Source organism: Thrips palmi, unplaced genomic scaffold (assembly GCF_012932325.1).
Source record: "Thrips palmi isolate BJ-2018 unplaced genomic scaffold, TpBJ-2018v1 HiC_scaffold_5, whole genome shotgun sequence".
Lineage (NCBI taxonomy): Eukaryota > Metazoa > Arthropoda > Insecta > Thysanoptera > Thripidae > Thrips > Thrips palmi.
Genome location: NW_023144632.1, coordinates 8,863,766 through 8,878,554, shown reverse-complemented (window position 1 = coordinate 8,878,554; position 14,789 = coordinate 8,863,766). Strand labels below are relative to the sequence as shown.

The 14,789-nt window shown below is 55.8% G+C and overlaps 1 protein-coding gene across 12 annotated transcripts in view; it reads right to left on the bottom strand.

Moving 5' to 3' along the window:
* Window positions 1-14,789, bottom strand: part of LOC117650957 (peripheral plasma membrane protein CASK) — a 254,602-nt gene that overhangs the window by 169,783 nt on the left and 70,030 nt on the right. For all 12 annotated transcript variants that reach the window (XM_034394621.1, XM_034394622.1, XM_034394627.1 and 9 more), the window contains one exon: window positions 10,626-10,838. In XM_034394621.1, coding sequence (XP_034250512.1) covers window positions 10,626-10,838 — 213 coding nt within the window. The remainder of the gene's footprint in view (window positions 1-10,625; window positions 10,839-14,789) is intronic.

Genomic DNA, 14,789 nt, shown 5'->3' with positions numbered 1-14,789 from the left:
TGTACCTCTTGCAATCATGGGGCCCGTATAGGTGCGGGAGAGACAGTGACAAGAATGGCTCTCGGAATCAACCTCAAGTTCTTCGGGACTGTGGACTCGTCCAGACCGGGCAGCATATATCTCTGTCAAAATTTCGAGGGGTCCTATTCAAAAGATCTTATCTGGGCGCTCCTATTCAAAGAATCTTATCTGCAAAGCAAGTGAATTTCACCAACACACTAAATTACTATGTAGGTTTTTCTGCGCGCTAATGCACGAAATTGTACATGCACTTCCTAACGCACGAATTTGTGCGCGACAATGCACGATTTCCTGCATACTTGCGCACGAAATCGTGCATTATCGCGCACAAATTCGTGCGTTACGAAGTGCATGTACAATTTCGTGCATTAGCGCTCAGAAAAACCTACATAGTAATTTAGTGTGAAGTTTGATCATTTGAGGCAGCTACAAATCAAAATAATTTGGGATTGTAGTTACACAAACTTGAAGATGAAAGATCGAAGAAATTGATAGTGCGTGTAGAAATATGTTCCGCTTACCCTCTTCTCCGTACCCAAAGGTCAAACTTAGTGAAATTCGCGTGCGTTGCAGATAAGATTTTTTGAATAGGAGCGCCCAGATAAGATCTTTTGAATAGGGGCCATCGATTTGTCATTACCGTGAAAAGGTGGCGCGCAGAAAGGTCTATGAGGTGTTTGTGTTCTAAGAACAGTTTTTCGCAGCCATATCACTGAGAGAATTAAGTGAGTAAAACAGGGGTTTCCCTGTTTTTAGTTTAGTTTATAGGTTTTAGTTTCGTAAAGTAGTCATCTAGGTTATGCGTGCACAAAAAGCTACCTGACACCTTACAGATTCTAGTATTATTCTGCACTGTCAAATGATAAATTGAATGCATTAAATGTGTAAAGGCATCTGCTACAAATTATAACCAGGACTAAATCATCTGCATTAGAAACTGCACAAATGGCTACACAAGACTGTCCGTAACGTGCAAATACAGCATCCGCTGGTACTTTGGTGTGAGCCCATCATGAAGCAGGTCCATCGACTGGGATTAGCAAGAAGGGCCCCTCCCCGCCAACCCCTTTTCCCCACTTCGGGAGGTCTGACCCTCGGCGAGGGATCCTGATGCACTGCTGTGCCGTCCATATTTTTTTACGGAGTGCCGCGATAAAAAGAGGCGAAGGCGATCGCAGGCAGAGTGAACATCCTGGGGAGGAAAGGAGAGGCTCGCGGAAATGACTTGGAGCCAACGGAAAGGGAGGGGGAGGGAAGGGGGAGAGGTGCGGGGCATACAGCAAACCCACAGGCTGCAGAGGCCCGGCCCGGCCCCCAGAGGCACCCCACAGCGCGAGGCGAGCGCGGTATCCAGTACCACAGTCGATGCGTGGCAACACAATACACGATGCCCTTCCCGCTGTTCACTGCACTGTTCACTGCACCGTGTGGTGAGGGCCACGAGGGATGCTGCACAACCGAACTGTCAAGGCCATGCTGCCCGCGGTCCGCCGCGGTGCTGGCTTCCTTGATGCACTTCGTGCCAGGCCCGTTCGCTTATGCCATTGCGTCCCGTCGATTCACTCTGGCTCTGCGGTTCGATCAACCATAGGCTTTCGGCATAAATACACTCCACAAATGCCGTTTCCTGAACCAAGAGAATAGACTTGCAAAAATTGAATTTACGTGACACATCCAAGAAATTCACTGATGGTTAGTAAAATTTCGTGGTTCAAGAAATGACTTTTTCAGGTGTACGGCAGTGCCGTGCAGAGCAAAAGCTGATCCCGGTCACGCCGCCGAGCCGTGGGGAACTGAACCGAGCCGCTGCTGGCACTTTGAGCACCTTTGAGCGAGGGCCGATTCATTAAGGAGCGTCGTTACGGCTCAGGTGATCTAGGAAAGGTGCTCAGAGGAAGATCGTGCAAACAAAAACCAAGACACAACACAATGTTGTTGTTTCTTTTTAACAGAAAGCTCACAGGCCGACCTGCTGCTTGGAACTCGTCCGTGGGTTTCAAGGCACAGAGGGAGGACGATATAAAGGGACGCCTGTCCCCGCCCCACACATAAAAGTTTCCTGACCGTTTTAACTTCCAGCAAAGATGTGGGCGGGTGTGGCGTGGCCTGGATGGAAGGCAGCTACCTCGGCACCAAAGGCATGCAGGAGGCATCCCCGACGGCAGGCCGAATAACAGTATCCGAACCCGTTCGTCCGAAGTTGAGTCCCCTTAAAACATGAGATCACAACAACTCCTCACAAGCTCCCAAATGAGTATAAGGCTGATGTTAGTCTGACTTGAAGAGAGCAGCCCTTGAGCGCGCAGTTTCATGCTGGAATGAAGCATGACTTTACTTCAGTATTAACGCCACGCTTTCCAAACTGCCCACCGACCGAAAATGCAGGCTTCCGAACACCAGGTTGGAACTCAGAAAGGGGAATAAATATGCAGCAACCTGCAAGATGTGCGATGTACGCCCCGTTTTCCTCGCTGTCAATAGAACAGGAGAGTTTGGCTGCACCAACACATGCGCACGCCCCTTGAAATATACGGACATGATAATTCAGGGTCGAGCCGGCCGCTGCAGCCACGCCACTCCTGGCTCCAAGAAGAGGGCTGGCCAGCAGAAGGGCCTCCTTGGAAGGAATCCGTCGGGCGCAGCCGCCCATAAAGACCTTCCCGGGATCTGGGTCAACCCTCCTCTGTCGTGATGGCTGGGCATTCGTTCACCCCCTCCGCCTTACCTTGGTCGCGTGTCTGCCCCACGTCACAAGGCAGTGAATGGCATCCCCCACCGTCAAGTAGTGCACCCAGCACTTTGGCTTTCAACACAGACCACTTATAGCCCGTGCCCTAGTGGGCCATCCGGCCAATCCTTTCGATAGGACTATTCATGGCGACGGTAGCGTTTGCCTTAGAAATGGCGGTGTACCACCTGAATAAGTAACACAGGCAGCAGTAAATTCACGTTTTCTTCGTAAGCCCAACGCTGTTTGCAGGTTAAGAAATACAGAACTAGATAAACACCCAGAAGTATTGATTTCCTTGGCTAAACTATCTTTAACAAAGATCTCCCAACTCACCAACTGGATCATCGGAGTTCGCTTGTCCAAGTGTTCGGCCAAGTACACCCCCATAGATGTTTACGTGCACTAAATACACGGCGGATTTTGTAGTATGGTCAGCTCGTGTGGCTCCACCTCCCCCTTCACGTTGGGGAGAGCTCGCAACGCGGTGTGCCTGAAGGAAACTAAGGCCTGAAACCAGCAGGCGTAACGCGAGGCGGCGGCTCGGTAGGGTGCTGGAATCAGACCCCGACTAAAAGTGAACTACTCCGTCGGCAGGGTTCAGGAGGTGGAGCGGGAAGCCCTCTGTGTGTGTGTGTGTGTGTGTGTGTGTGTGTGTGTGTGTGCGCGCGTGCTGCGTGCGTGTGTGTGTGTGTGTGTGTGTGTGTGTGTGTGTGTGCGCGCCCCGCACTGTGTGCGCTACGGCGGCAGTGAGCCGGAAACTAGCCCAAAGGGATGCTGAGGGTCGTGACGGCGGCTGAGGGTCCCTGATTCAGACCGCAGCCTCGGAGTGGGGCTGGCCGGCCAGGCGAGTGATGCCGGGAGAGATCGCCCCGTCCCTCTCGCACTCGCAGGGCACGGCTCGTGGGAGTGAGAGAGACGTGGCGACCATGCTGCATTTCGGAGTGGGCGCGCAGAACGGTACGTCAAAGCGGCCCGGCCAGCGAACAGCGCGAGCACGTCGCCGACAGGCAAATGGGCGAGACGACTCTAATGAGGCTCATTCAAGGCAAGAAGAATATACGTCGCGTCTCGTCTGCAGAGAGGAGGGAGGAGGGGAGGGAGAGGGACGGGCTGGGAGAGGGAGAGAGAGGGAGAAGAGAGGGGAAAGGAGCGAGAGGGAGGGGAGCAAAATGAGGGAGGAGGTTTGGAACGGCAAGACTCGGGGGTAAAACTGATAGCATGTGCTGCGCGTGGTGCGGCCAGCCATCAGCCAGCCAGAAAGGCAGGCAGGCAGACAGCTCGCCGCGATAAGAATACCCTTCTCATGTGGCAGCATCTGCAAAAGGTTGCCGCGCTTTGAGTCACCGCGCGGCACGGCGCAGACGGTTGGAGTGTTTATTACATTGTGCCGGGCCAAGCCGGGCAAAGACGGGCAAAGCAAACGAGACGGCTATGCGAGACCGGCAAACTGCCTCAGTCCAAAATCCTCCACCAGACAGATAAATTCCATGAATGAAATTCGGCCGGGAGAGTGGATGGGTGGATGGGAGCGAAAGTGTGAACCCGCCAACGGATTGCTCTCCGAACGAGGAACCCATCGATGGGGTCACCACACGTTCGGCTCGAGTCCTGTTTAGCGTTTCTAGAGCTCAAAATGCGTCTCGAATTTCGGCCACCACCACCGGTCTTCTGGCCCACTGCCGGATGGAGGTCTGGCGGTAAGCCGCCTGCAAGGTCCGTGATGCTAGCCCGCCACGCTCGGCCGTGCAGCGTGCTGCCTATGCGGCGGGCCGCGGGCTGAGAGGCGGGGACGAAAGGCGGAATTATCCCCACCCCACACAGGCGGTAATTTTGCCTTAGCGGTGTCCACGTTTTACCGTCAATGGAAGGTCAGCACAGAAATATGAGCCCCCGCGCAGAACTGTTTCCACCGCCTTTCGCGCCACACAGGGGAAACGTTACTTGCTGCGGGCATATTTCGCTACCTCCTTTTTCCACGGTTTGTAGAGTGCCCAAATGGCGGGCTCCAGATTTTACCGCCAATGGGAAGGCAGAACAGACTTTTGCGGCTTTGCAACACGTGGTGTGCCGCCTATAGGTATGGTGTAAAAGCTAAACGCATTGTACCGACCACAAGCCGCGCTCGCTTCCTGCTCGGCCTGCCTGCTCGGGCTGGCAGCGAGGAGGCGGGAGCGATAACGGCCGGGCGGAAGCGAGAACGGGTGAAAAGGGAAGACGGAAGAAACCGGAGGAAACCGGAGAGCGAGTTGGCAGCGCGGCAGCGGCTCGGTGAAATAAAGTAATGGAGTGAATGCAACGCGAGGCAGGCTGCGCCGAGGCTGCGCGTGGCGCGGCCGTGCCGGTCGCCTTCGGCCTCAATATTGCTTTCTTTTCATGCCTTTATACAACGGCATCGTCGTCCCCGGGACGAAATCTGCACAGAAGCACGCGCGCCGGCCAGGCCCGCCAAATGGACACTGCCAGACGCCAAGAGATCCATCAGACGTGTACCCAAGACGGACTGTCGTGATCTGTTTAATTTTTCTTGACGTCGCTCAAAGTTCAGACTTCTGGTCTTTCACCATCCGTAAGATTTGAAGTGTGGAGTAGCTCGCAGAGATCCCTTGGCATGGCGCAAACGTGGAGAACTCAAACTCCACACTTGAAGCGTGGAGACAGCAAACTTGGCACTTCTAAGAGCACACACATTTGAGCATACATAGAACAAACTTTTTTTTGTTATACGAAGAAATAGTTTTTAAAGTACAAAATATTTTCATTCTAAGCTTGCGTATGCTCAAAGTACTTCATTGTATGCAGCTACTTTACTTTGCAAGGCTGAAATAGTTTAGTAGGTTTTTCAGCGTGCAGAGACTTCCACAGCGAATTCCACACCTCCGCATTTCAAGAGAAGAATTCCCGGCCCTTGGTTTCACAGAGTGAGCGCAGTGTGGCCGCGCCAGGCCCAGCCAGGCCCGTCGAAGCCCAGACGAGCGGGGAGGCGACATGTAATAAGCCTCATACAATGCCCCCATTGTCCGTGCGCTCTTAATGAAAGATTCGTCCCCTCTGCGGCCGGTCGGTCCGACAGAGTCTTTCAGTGCTCTCACACAGCTTCCCCAGGGGCGGAGAGGAGAGGGACAGTCTAGTGGCAGGCACGCCATAGAACCAATAGATTGGGAATGGGAACACTGGTGAAACTAAAGTGGAGTTGCACGCTTTCTTCACGATAAAACCACCTCCTGGACATTGAAAAATATTCCTGCGAATAGACCTGGGCATCCCAAGAGACGGATTTACCGTGTTCAAGTAATCAGCTGCTACTCTAGAAGACTGCACGCTTCAAGTCAAACACAGAGGAGAGATTCTCCCACGCATTAAGTTCACGTCTGTTGGAAAAAGCTGTCAAATTCATTTTGAATGTTGATCCACGTACAGACGTGTCACCTCCAGACAAATGAGACGTAACTTTTAAACGATCGAGAAACTATTCTCATTCTACGGCATATGACGTCACATTCGTTGACCAAGCAATGACGTCTTCGTGCCATCAGCCCCCTTGAAAGCGTCCGAAACGAAGCCTGACTCAAAATCCTCGTCTCGGCGCCTCAGGCGAGGTGCACCAGGCTGATTCCGAACGCTGTCGCTCCGTCTCTCTCGCACTGGCGGTGCGTTCCGTGCAGGTGCGAGAGAGACGGAGCGACTGTTCGGAACGACACCGCTCGTTAGGCAACGTCGCGCACGACGTCGGCACGGCCGTAGTAGTTTGTCGCTGCGTCTAGGTCGTTGCGTCGACCCACAATGATGGAAGTTTGGTGGCGTCGCCCCCGGGGCCCGGGCCGACGGACCGGCCCAGCCTGCGCCAGTAAGAGGAGCATTCCGGTCTGAGTCTCACGCCGAGCGTCGCTCCTCAAAGTTGCATCGCGGGAAAAAGAGCACGGCGGCGACAGGGGGAGGGGACGCCTGCCGGGGCCTCTCTGTTGTCGATCCGGCGACGACTAAAAATATTTTCTTTGTGCGACTGAGGCCGTCCAAAGGCAACTCGTCGGTCGAGGCAGCCACGCACTTAAAATCTCACGAAGTAGTATATTTTGAGCTTCCGTGTAAGCTACAAGCCATACTTTTTAATGCGAAGTATTAGTTTTTCAGCAAGCATATGCATGCTCAGCATCCTTTGTCATGATTAGCAAGCTACTTTTCTTTGTGAGGTTTAAAATACTTTGTAAGATTTCGAGAGTGTAGGATGCAGAGTAACGTTGCTGCAAATTCTGCAAGCCTAAGGCAACGAAAAACACAAGGTGCGTATATGCCTCATTTCATTGCCCACGCACTAGGGGCGCACTTAACACGGCGTGGTTCCCGTCGTGGCACCCCTTCATGATCAATCGATGAAAAAGGGGCCAAACCCATCGCACCGATTGAGCCATCGTCATAGCGTTTGAAGCGCCAAACTTTTACCGCGGAAGTTCGCTAGGTAAACTAATTGATAGCCAATCGACAGATATTCCAAACAAAGTTATCCAACAAAGTTAGTGGGACGCACTTCTTTCTTTCTCGGGAAAGTAGCCTGCAGACGAAAGGAAGAACGTACAGGGACCGACAGACAGCCTAGCCACTGGAAACCCACACACGGGAAACACACACTCGGCACACCTGCCTCGCCCTTGCATCCGAGCGCGAGGCAGTGAGGCACACACGCCGCTTCAGAGCCCGGCAGCGTTTCGTGCCTTCAAGCTGACAGAGACACTTGACGCCCCCCACCAGCATCTCGCACGCGCGGCACACACGCACACACACACACACACACACACACACACACACACACACACACAAAGACGAGCCCCTGGATGGCTTCCCCCGGGAAGCTGCTCCGTAGTACATGACACGTAAAGCGAACGACGTTTGCAAACATCGCTCGCAGTGGGAGCGAAGAGGGGGCTCGGGAGAGGGGTGGCGAGAGGGGAGGGGGGAAGTCAAGCAGGTCGCAAAAGGGGCGAGCGAGCGTGGCTCTAATTTTGACGAGAAATCGAGTCAGGGTGACGGTGTCGAAGGCAAGGGTCCGGCCGAGTCGCGCCTCGCGACTGCGTCGGCGAGCTGGGTGGGGTGGGGCGTGCCGTGGGGCGTGCCGTGGTGGAGGGGGAGGGGCGGCGCCACGATCGCCGAGTCAGAGAGCAGAGGATATTAATTTTTGCTGCTTTGAAATGCTAACAAGAAGGCCACGGCCCCTCCCCCTTGTCCCGCGGCCTTCGAGTGGAGGGGTGGGCAGTGTCCTGCCGAGAGACGCCAATAATGACGTTAAGAATGTCCACAACGACGCGTTGGCAAATCAGACCGCGGCGACTCTGCCTGCAAAGGCCATCGGTATTTTGGACGGCCACACGGATTCCCCGGCAAGTCGGTCACTGCCCGTGATATTAAAATGAAATGAGGCAACGGAGCGCGAGGCTTTGGAAGCGAGGGGAGCACATCGCGGTCCAACCGCGGGAACAGCGAGAGCGACGCGGTCGGATTCTCCTCCTCGAATCGGACGTGGAAACGTGTGCCAATAATATAAGCAACGCTCTCGCCGAGACCGAGGAGGTTTTCATATCGTTGGAATTTTTCATCGTCTCCAGCGTGTTAGTGTCCGCCCCCAGCGAAGAACACTGCTCCTCTATCCTCTATGTCTGACATTCTGGACCCAGATCACCTCGTCGAAAAATGTCCAAGTCTCGCGCCCACGGCCACGGAGTGGAGTGACACATTTTGGCGTTCGAAACGGAATGCAGGGAATTCAGCGATGGATTTTGCAGAGAACTGGTGGACGCTAACCTGCGTGGTACGTTCTCCTCTCTCTTCTCTCTCTCTCTCTCTCTCTCTCTCTCTCTCTCTCTCTCTCTCTCTCTCTCTCTCTCTCTCTCTCGCACATACACACAAGGAACGCTGGCATTCCGCCAGTGAACTCAGACACGGGAGTCGGGAAGCACGCGTTCCGGATGCTGGTTCGAAGCGCCACGGCACGGCACGGCGTGGCCTGGCACGGCTCTGCACGGCAGGACTCGGACACGGCACGGCCCGTGTGCAATCCCGCGATGCCGCCTCGGAACGAGACGTCTGGCCACCCTGATCCGGCAGACTGATTCCCGACAATGCTCTGTCTCTCTCGCTCCCCCACGGCGCACACGAGGGCGAGAGAGACGGAGCGACGGAAGCAGCGCCCCGAAATGAGACTTGCATAGCCCGTCTGCCTCCGTGCTGACGAGATGCCATTCCCAACGCGGAGCGGAGCCACCGCGCGCGAGGCATGCACGCTCCACACACACAATCAGCGCAGTTTGGCTCAGGGCAAACAGCCCGCGCGGCGACGCGACGCCTCGGCGACGCCGCGGTGCAGGTGAAGGCATGCTGAATTCCCGCCCCCCTCCTTCCCTCTCTCTCTCTCTCTCTCTCCGCCGCGGGGCAGCCACGCGTGCAAGAGAGACGGAGCGACGACGGAGCGGCGGCGTGCGGAATCACTCGGCTGGGAGCCGATGTGTTGAAGTTCATGCCGCCCGGGAGGCACGACGGCGACCTCCGGCGACGCGCTGCCAATCCATTCCGGCGAGAAGAAGAGGGATCGAGGGGCGGCGGGCGGGCCGGACGCGCCCGGAATGGCCTAGTCCGCGGCCGCAAGCTCCGCAAGCTCGACGGGGCCGTGACGAAGGTCTTCGGGCGCCGCCCTGCGCCCCGCGCCCTCCCCCGCCAGTCCTTAACCTCTCCTGCAGCATCATCAGTCAACACCACGAACTGCCGCCCGCTGCCGCCTCGCGCCAGTCCGTCCGTAATCCCCCCTCGCTGAACATGACGGGTGCCAGCGTCCCCCCTACAGGGCGCCGCCCGGCCCCACCGCCCCCTTTGCCCCTTCGGCGCCTTCGGCCTGACACGGGGCATTTAATTCCTGCGGCGTGGGGGCGGGGGGAACCACGCGGCGCGGCGCGGCGCGGCGACAGCCTTTGGATGTTTTCTGATAAGTACGCCCTGCCGCCCCGCCCCGCGCCACCCCCTAACAAGGCCCCCCCCACCCCCTCTCGCCGCCCTGGGAGGGTCCTTGAGCTGCTCAGCGCCCCCCGGGGCGCAGGCTAGCCCAGGCCGGCCCAGGCTGGTCCAGGCTGGCCCAGGCTCCAGCAGGGCGTGGTTGGCGTTCTGGGCGCGCGGCGCCGCCACCCCCTAGGCTGGTACTACCCCGTGGCGCTACTTCGTGGCGCTACCCCGCGCTGCAGGGCGCAGCGGCGATACTCCGGGTGGCGCGCAGTCCGCGTGGGGTAGCGCTGCCAGCGCGTGGGGCAGTGGCCGCGGGAGATCCGCCCTCATCCAACTCTGGACACGACACCTGAACTGCGATCGCTGTTGGAACTGAAGCGTACTTTTACTCCATTGTCGAGCGCAGTGGTGAAACTCAAGCGTAGTTACAAGCTTGAATGAATCGCACGACATCGCTTCAGACTAGTGAACAACAAATATCTCGCCTATTACGTTTTGGGGGGCGGTCAAGGTCAAGGGGATGGCGGATCGGTCGCTCCTTCCTAGAGCCGCTGTCGTTACGTTTGCTTCTGGGGATGGCGTCGAAGCCCAGTGGCGGACGGACGACCCCCGCACAGTGTGCCAGAAGACCGGCGGAGGCGGCCAAACCTCCAGACGCGTTTTGGGCTCCACAGTCGCTAAGTAGGACTTGAACCAAACGTGTGACCCTACCAATGGATTCCTCGTTCGGAGAGCAATCCATTGGCGTGGTCACACGTTTGGCTCGCCCCCCCGACTCTAGAGCTCAAAACGCGTCCGGTATTTTGACCGCCTCCACCGGTCTTCTGCCCCACTGTGTCCCGGCGCCCCGACGCGCGCAGTGTCGCCGCGAGGTCAACACGGTTGACTCACTCACCCTGAAGTGCGGCCGGCTGAGCAGGTCCCGAAGCTCGTCCCTCTCCATGCGCGCCCGCTGGTGGTGGTGGTGATGGTGGTGGTGATGGTGATGGTGGTCGGCCTCGGCGTCGACGGCCAGCAGGGCGTCCACCACGTCCCTGGCGCGCTGCACCGCATCGCTGGGCGGCGGCTTGGAGGGCGACAGTGGCTGCGACGAGATGCGGTCGTACAACTGCAAGGAGAAAAAAATGGGGTGAGATGCTGAGTTCCTGACCTGCCACACTGTCCACAAACACTGTGAAAAAATTCCGTGCTTTGGTACGAGAAACGCTAGAAGCACAGAGCAAGGAAGCACCAAAAACCTAACCTAACCTAACGTAACCTAACCTAACAGTTTGTTATGCGAAGAAATAGTTTGTATAATACGAAGTATTTTCTTTGTAAGCTTGCTCAAAATACTACTATGTTATAGTAAGCTACTTTTCTTTGTAAGACCTAAAATAGTTTCTAAGGTTTTCAGAGTGCTCATTATAACAGAACAGCGGAAAATCACGTTCTCTTCGCCGATACCTGGAGATCGCTGTGATCATCATCATCATCAGCGCTGTTAGGTTGCGGAGAGGACGCGCGAGGTCGGAGTGCCTTGCTGACTCGAACCGCTAAAGATCGCTGTGATGGGGTTGGCTACACTCTAAATGTAGGGTGCCCAGTAACTGGGCGCCTTTGTCGCCCGCCCCACTTTTTAGGGTGCCAAATGTCGCCCAGTTTCTGGGCACTTTTGTCGCCCAGTCTCGGGGTGGACTAATCATGCAGTAACCGGCCCTCTCCCATGGCAGAGCATGGACAGGTGTCTAGTTCCTGGGCGACTAAGGTGCCCAGATTCTGGGCACCTTTGGCACCTTAGTCGCTGCTGAGCCATGGGTGAAGGCAGGTTCCTTATGGTTTGTCCAACCCAAGACTAGGCGACAAAGATGCCCAGAAACTGGGCGACATTTGGCGCCCTAAAAAGTGGGGCAGGCGACAAAGGCACCCAGTTACTGGGCACCCTACATTTAGAGTGTAATCAGGTCATACGGCGGACTGGCGGTCTGCACCCGGCGGACTTCGGTAATCGTTTAACAGCCCCCAGCACTCCTGGGTTTGAAACTCTCGCGCGCAAAATGAACTGGAATTTTCTCGAGAGCCGGCCACAGGACACAGAAGACCAGAAGGCCGGTGGAGGCGTCCAAAATTCCAGACGCGTTTTGACCTCCAGAGTCACTTAACACGAGTGCAAATTTGAGTCACGGTTCACTTTAAAACGATAATGTGACTCGCCTCACTTTGTGAATACCGGAGATGGCGGATTGTGGCGCTATGCAAATGAGACAGCTCGCCTCGCCCTTCGCACCTGCGGCGCCTTGTGCGGCGCGCTCCACACTTTGGCAGCGCCCCAGAAATGTGCCACCGTACACAGCCACGGCCGGGTTCAAGTTACGACGGGCCTGCCAAACTCAGGCAGGCCCTCCGCCGACTTGCAAACTCGAAGGAGCCGTCCTGGGGCTGGCACGTGTCTTCCTCCACGTGGCGAACGAGAACCTGGGCGGCCGACCGCACGTTGGAACCGAGCGGGCCGCTGGCGTGGATGCCGTCCACGGGAACTGGTGTGTGGCTTGTTGCCTTCCCTCCAACGCCACCGTGGATAAGAAGTACAGCAAATCCCGTTAGCTGTAATCCTAACCGTCACTGCAGTTTAGGGTACATTTCATGTAATATTTTACACCAAAATTGTCCGCGCACTAAACACACAATCATATTTTTCCACCGCGGCGGTAGCGTAACTAAGGGTTATCCTTCCATTTTAAACGCCTTATTGGCTCGAAATCGACAGGCCCGAGGACGGTGCGGTTTAATGGCCTTGACAGGGTGAAAAAAAGGCTAGCTTTAGAATTGGGTATAACTAGAATGTCCATGCTACGGAAAGTTTCCAGCAGCTCTCGAGGTAATCAATCAATCGTCGCCGGGAACCCCGCAGCCCGAACGCAATTGCTCCATCTGTTTAGAGTCATATTTTACGGACCCATTCCCAGAAATGACACGGCCCTGGCCAGGCGTCTCTACAAGAGTTTGTTTGTGAGCAGTTTGTAACGGAAGATTTGGGTGGAGCACCTCCAAACCGAAAGAAATCCCGTTAAATCACTTGAAACGCACACTAGGAGTGTGACTTCAAAACCCCACATGTTCTTACCAACTGCCCTGCACAATTTTGGTTCCACAAGCGGAGCTGAAGCCACATTTGTTCCAACAGTGTGCCAAACAGGAAGATCGACACACGTGAGAACTTTGACCCTGCCCCGGTTGCCGTCATCGTTGTCACGCTGCTAATCACCAGAAAACTTTTCAACAATTTTTGTTCTCCTTCCGTGCAAAACTCTTTCCAACAAAGGACTGGCCGCGCTCACCGGCCCAGGCCAGCGGCTTTCACGCAACACTTTTTTTCTGATCGCGTCGCTGGGGGGGGGGGGGAGAGAGAGAGAGAGAGAGAGAGAGAGAGGCAACGGGGACGGGGCAGATCAAACGACTGTGTGGACCGTGGCCCAGAGGGGGGGGCGGCACCAAATTGAGGTGCGATCAGCTATCACGACACAAGTGGCAGCTTCTGAGAGGGTCAGCTCCCGGCGAGGTGGGACCAAAAGAGAGGAGGGGGAGAGGAGGGGCAGTGGGGTTGGGGAGTTGAGGGAGAAGAAAAGACCACAGGAAATCAAAGGGCGGGACGCTGCGTGGCCCAGTTAAGCCGAAACATTCGAAAATGGGTGAGACAGAAACAATGTGCGTGGCCGACGAACGGTGAAGGTGAAACTCAGCGGTCTGACCGAAAAAGAGTGATGCCCTAACCCGTTGGTGAGACGCATAAGCTCATTTAGGCATGTTTTTTTGTGATTTTTGTTTTAGTTGATGAAGTTTTTTTTTACTTTTTTGGGGTCATGATTCGTCTTATCTGTTCCCGTCACAATGTCACGCACACACTGACAAAAGTAAAAACAACGAAAATGCAAAAATAACATTCTGCCAGCACAGTGCTTGAGGCACACTCTGACACCATCACGCCCCTCGGCGTCTTTGGACGGCCCGTGTGAACAGCGCGGTTGGAATCGGCTGACAGTGCACTCTCACTTTACACTAACTGTCCTGGAAAGAGAGAAAGGCCTCCTGTACCACGCGAATCAGCAGGTCCATCATGTTGACGAGCTCCATGGCGAGCGAGGTGTTCATCATTTGGACGCGCTGCGCCCGGTAGCGTCCTGGCGCGGGGTGCATGGTGGCTCTTGGAGGCGGCGGTGGTGGTGGCGGAGGTGGTGGCGGCGGAGGCGGAGGCGGTGGCGGAGGCGGTGGAGGTGGTGGAGGCACAAACAGGGCGGGCTTGGCACGGATACGCGGCGGGCGCATTGGGACGACGGTCACCCGGGGCTGCAGCGAGCGCAGCGAGGCCCCCGGTGCATTCCCGCCAACCCTGCGGTCGACTCTGCCATCGAGACCGTCACACTGTCACACTGTCACCCTGTCACACCGTCAGGCCGTCAAAGCAACGGGTTGCCCCCTCGTTATTCCGGACACACCACGGTAAAAACGGAACCTTGTTTTCCCACGAACTCCCTAGAAATCGCCCAGGTCTCTACTATAGGCCTCCTGGGAAAACCAGGTTCCGTTTTTACCCTGACGATTCCGGATTCCCACCAATCCCGTCCCATGAGAAAAGTGAGGGTTTCGGAAGCTTTCTGGGTGTATTTTTCGCCATTGTTGCCATAAAAGTGCGTTGCAAAAGTACCCAGCTGATAAACACCAGGATGAGGTATCCAACATGCCGCACACCCGCGTATTTGACCTACTTTTTGCCTAATTTTCTGAAAACACCTGTTTGTCACTATGACGTGATTGCGATGACTTTCCGTCGTCACAACAATAATTTTGATAAACATTAAGCAATGCGACTGAGTCGCTGTACGTCCACGATTCCCGGAATAGGTGACCCCTCGTGTCAGACCGTGAGGCCATCAGGCGGCCAATTGGTCGCCGTTTGAAGGTATTGGCGTGCCATCGGGCTGCCCCAGTTCGCTCCGGTTGCGGCGAATGTGCACACGGCCCGGAACTCGATGAGGATGGGCTGCGGTTGGCGTGGTTTGAAACCAGGGTGTGTGTGTGGGGG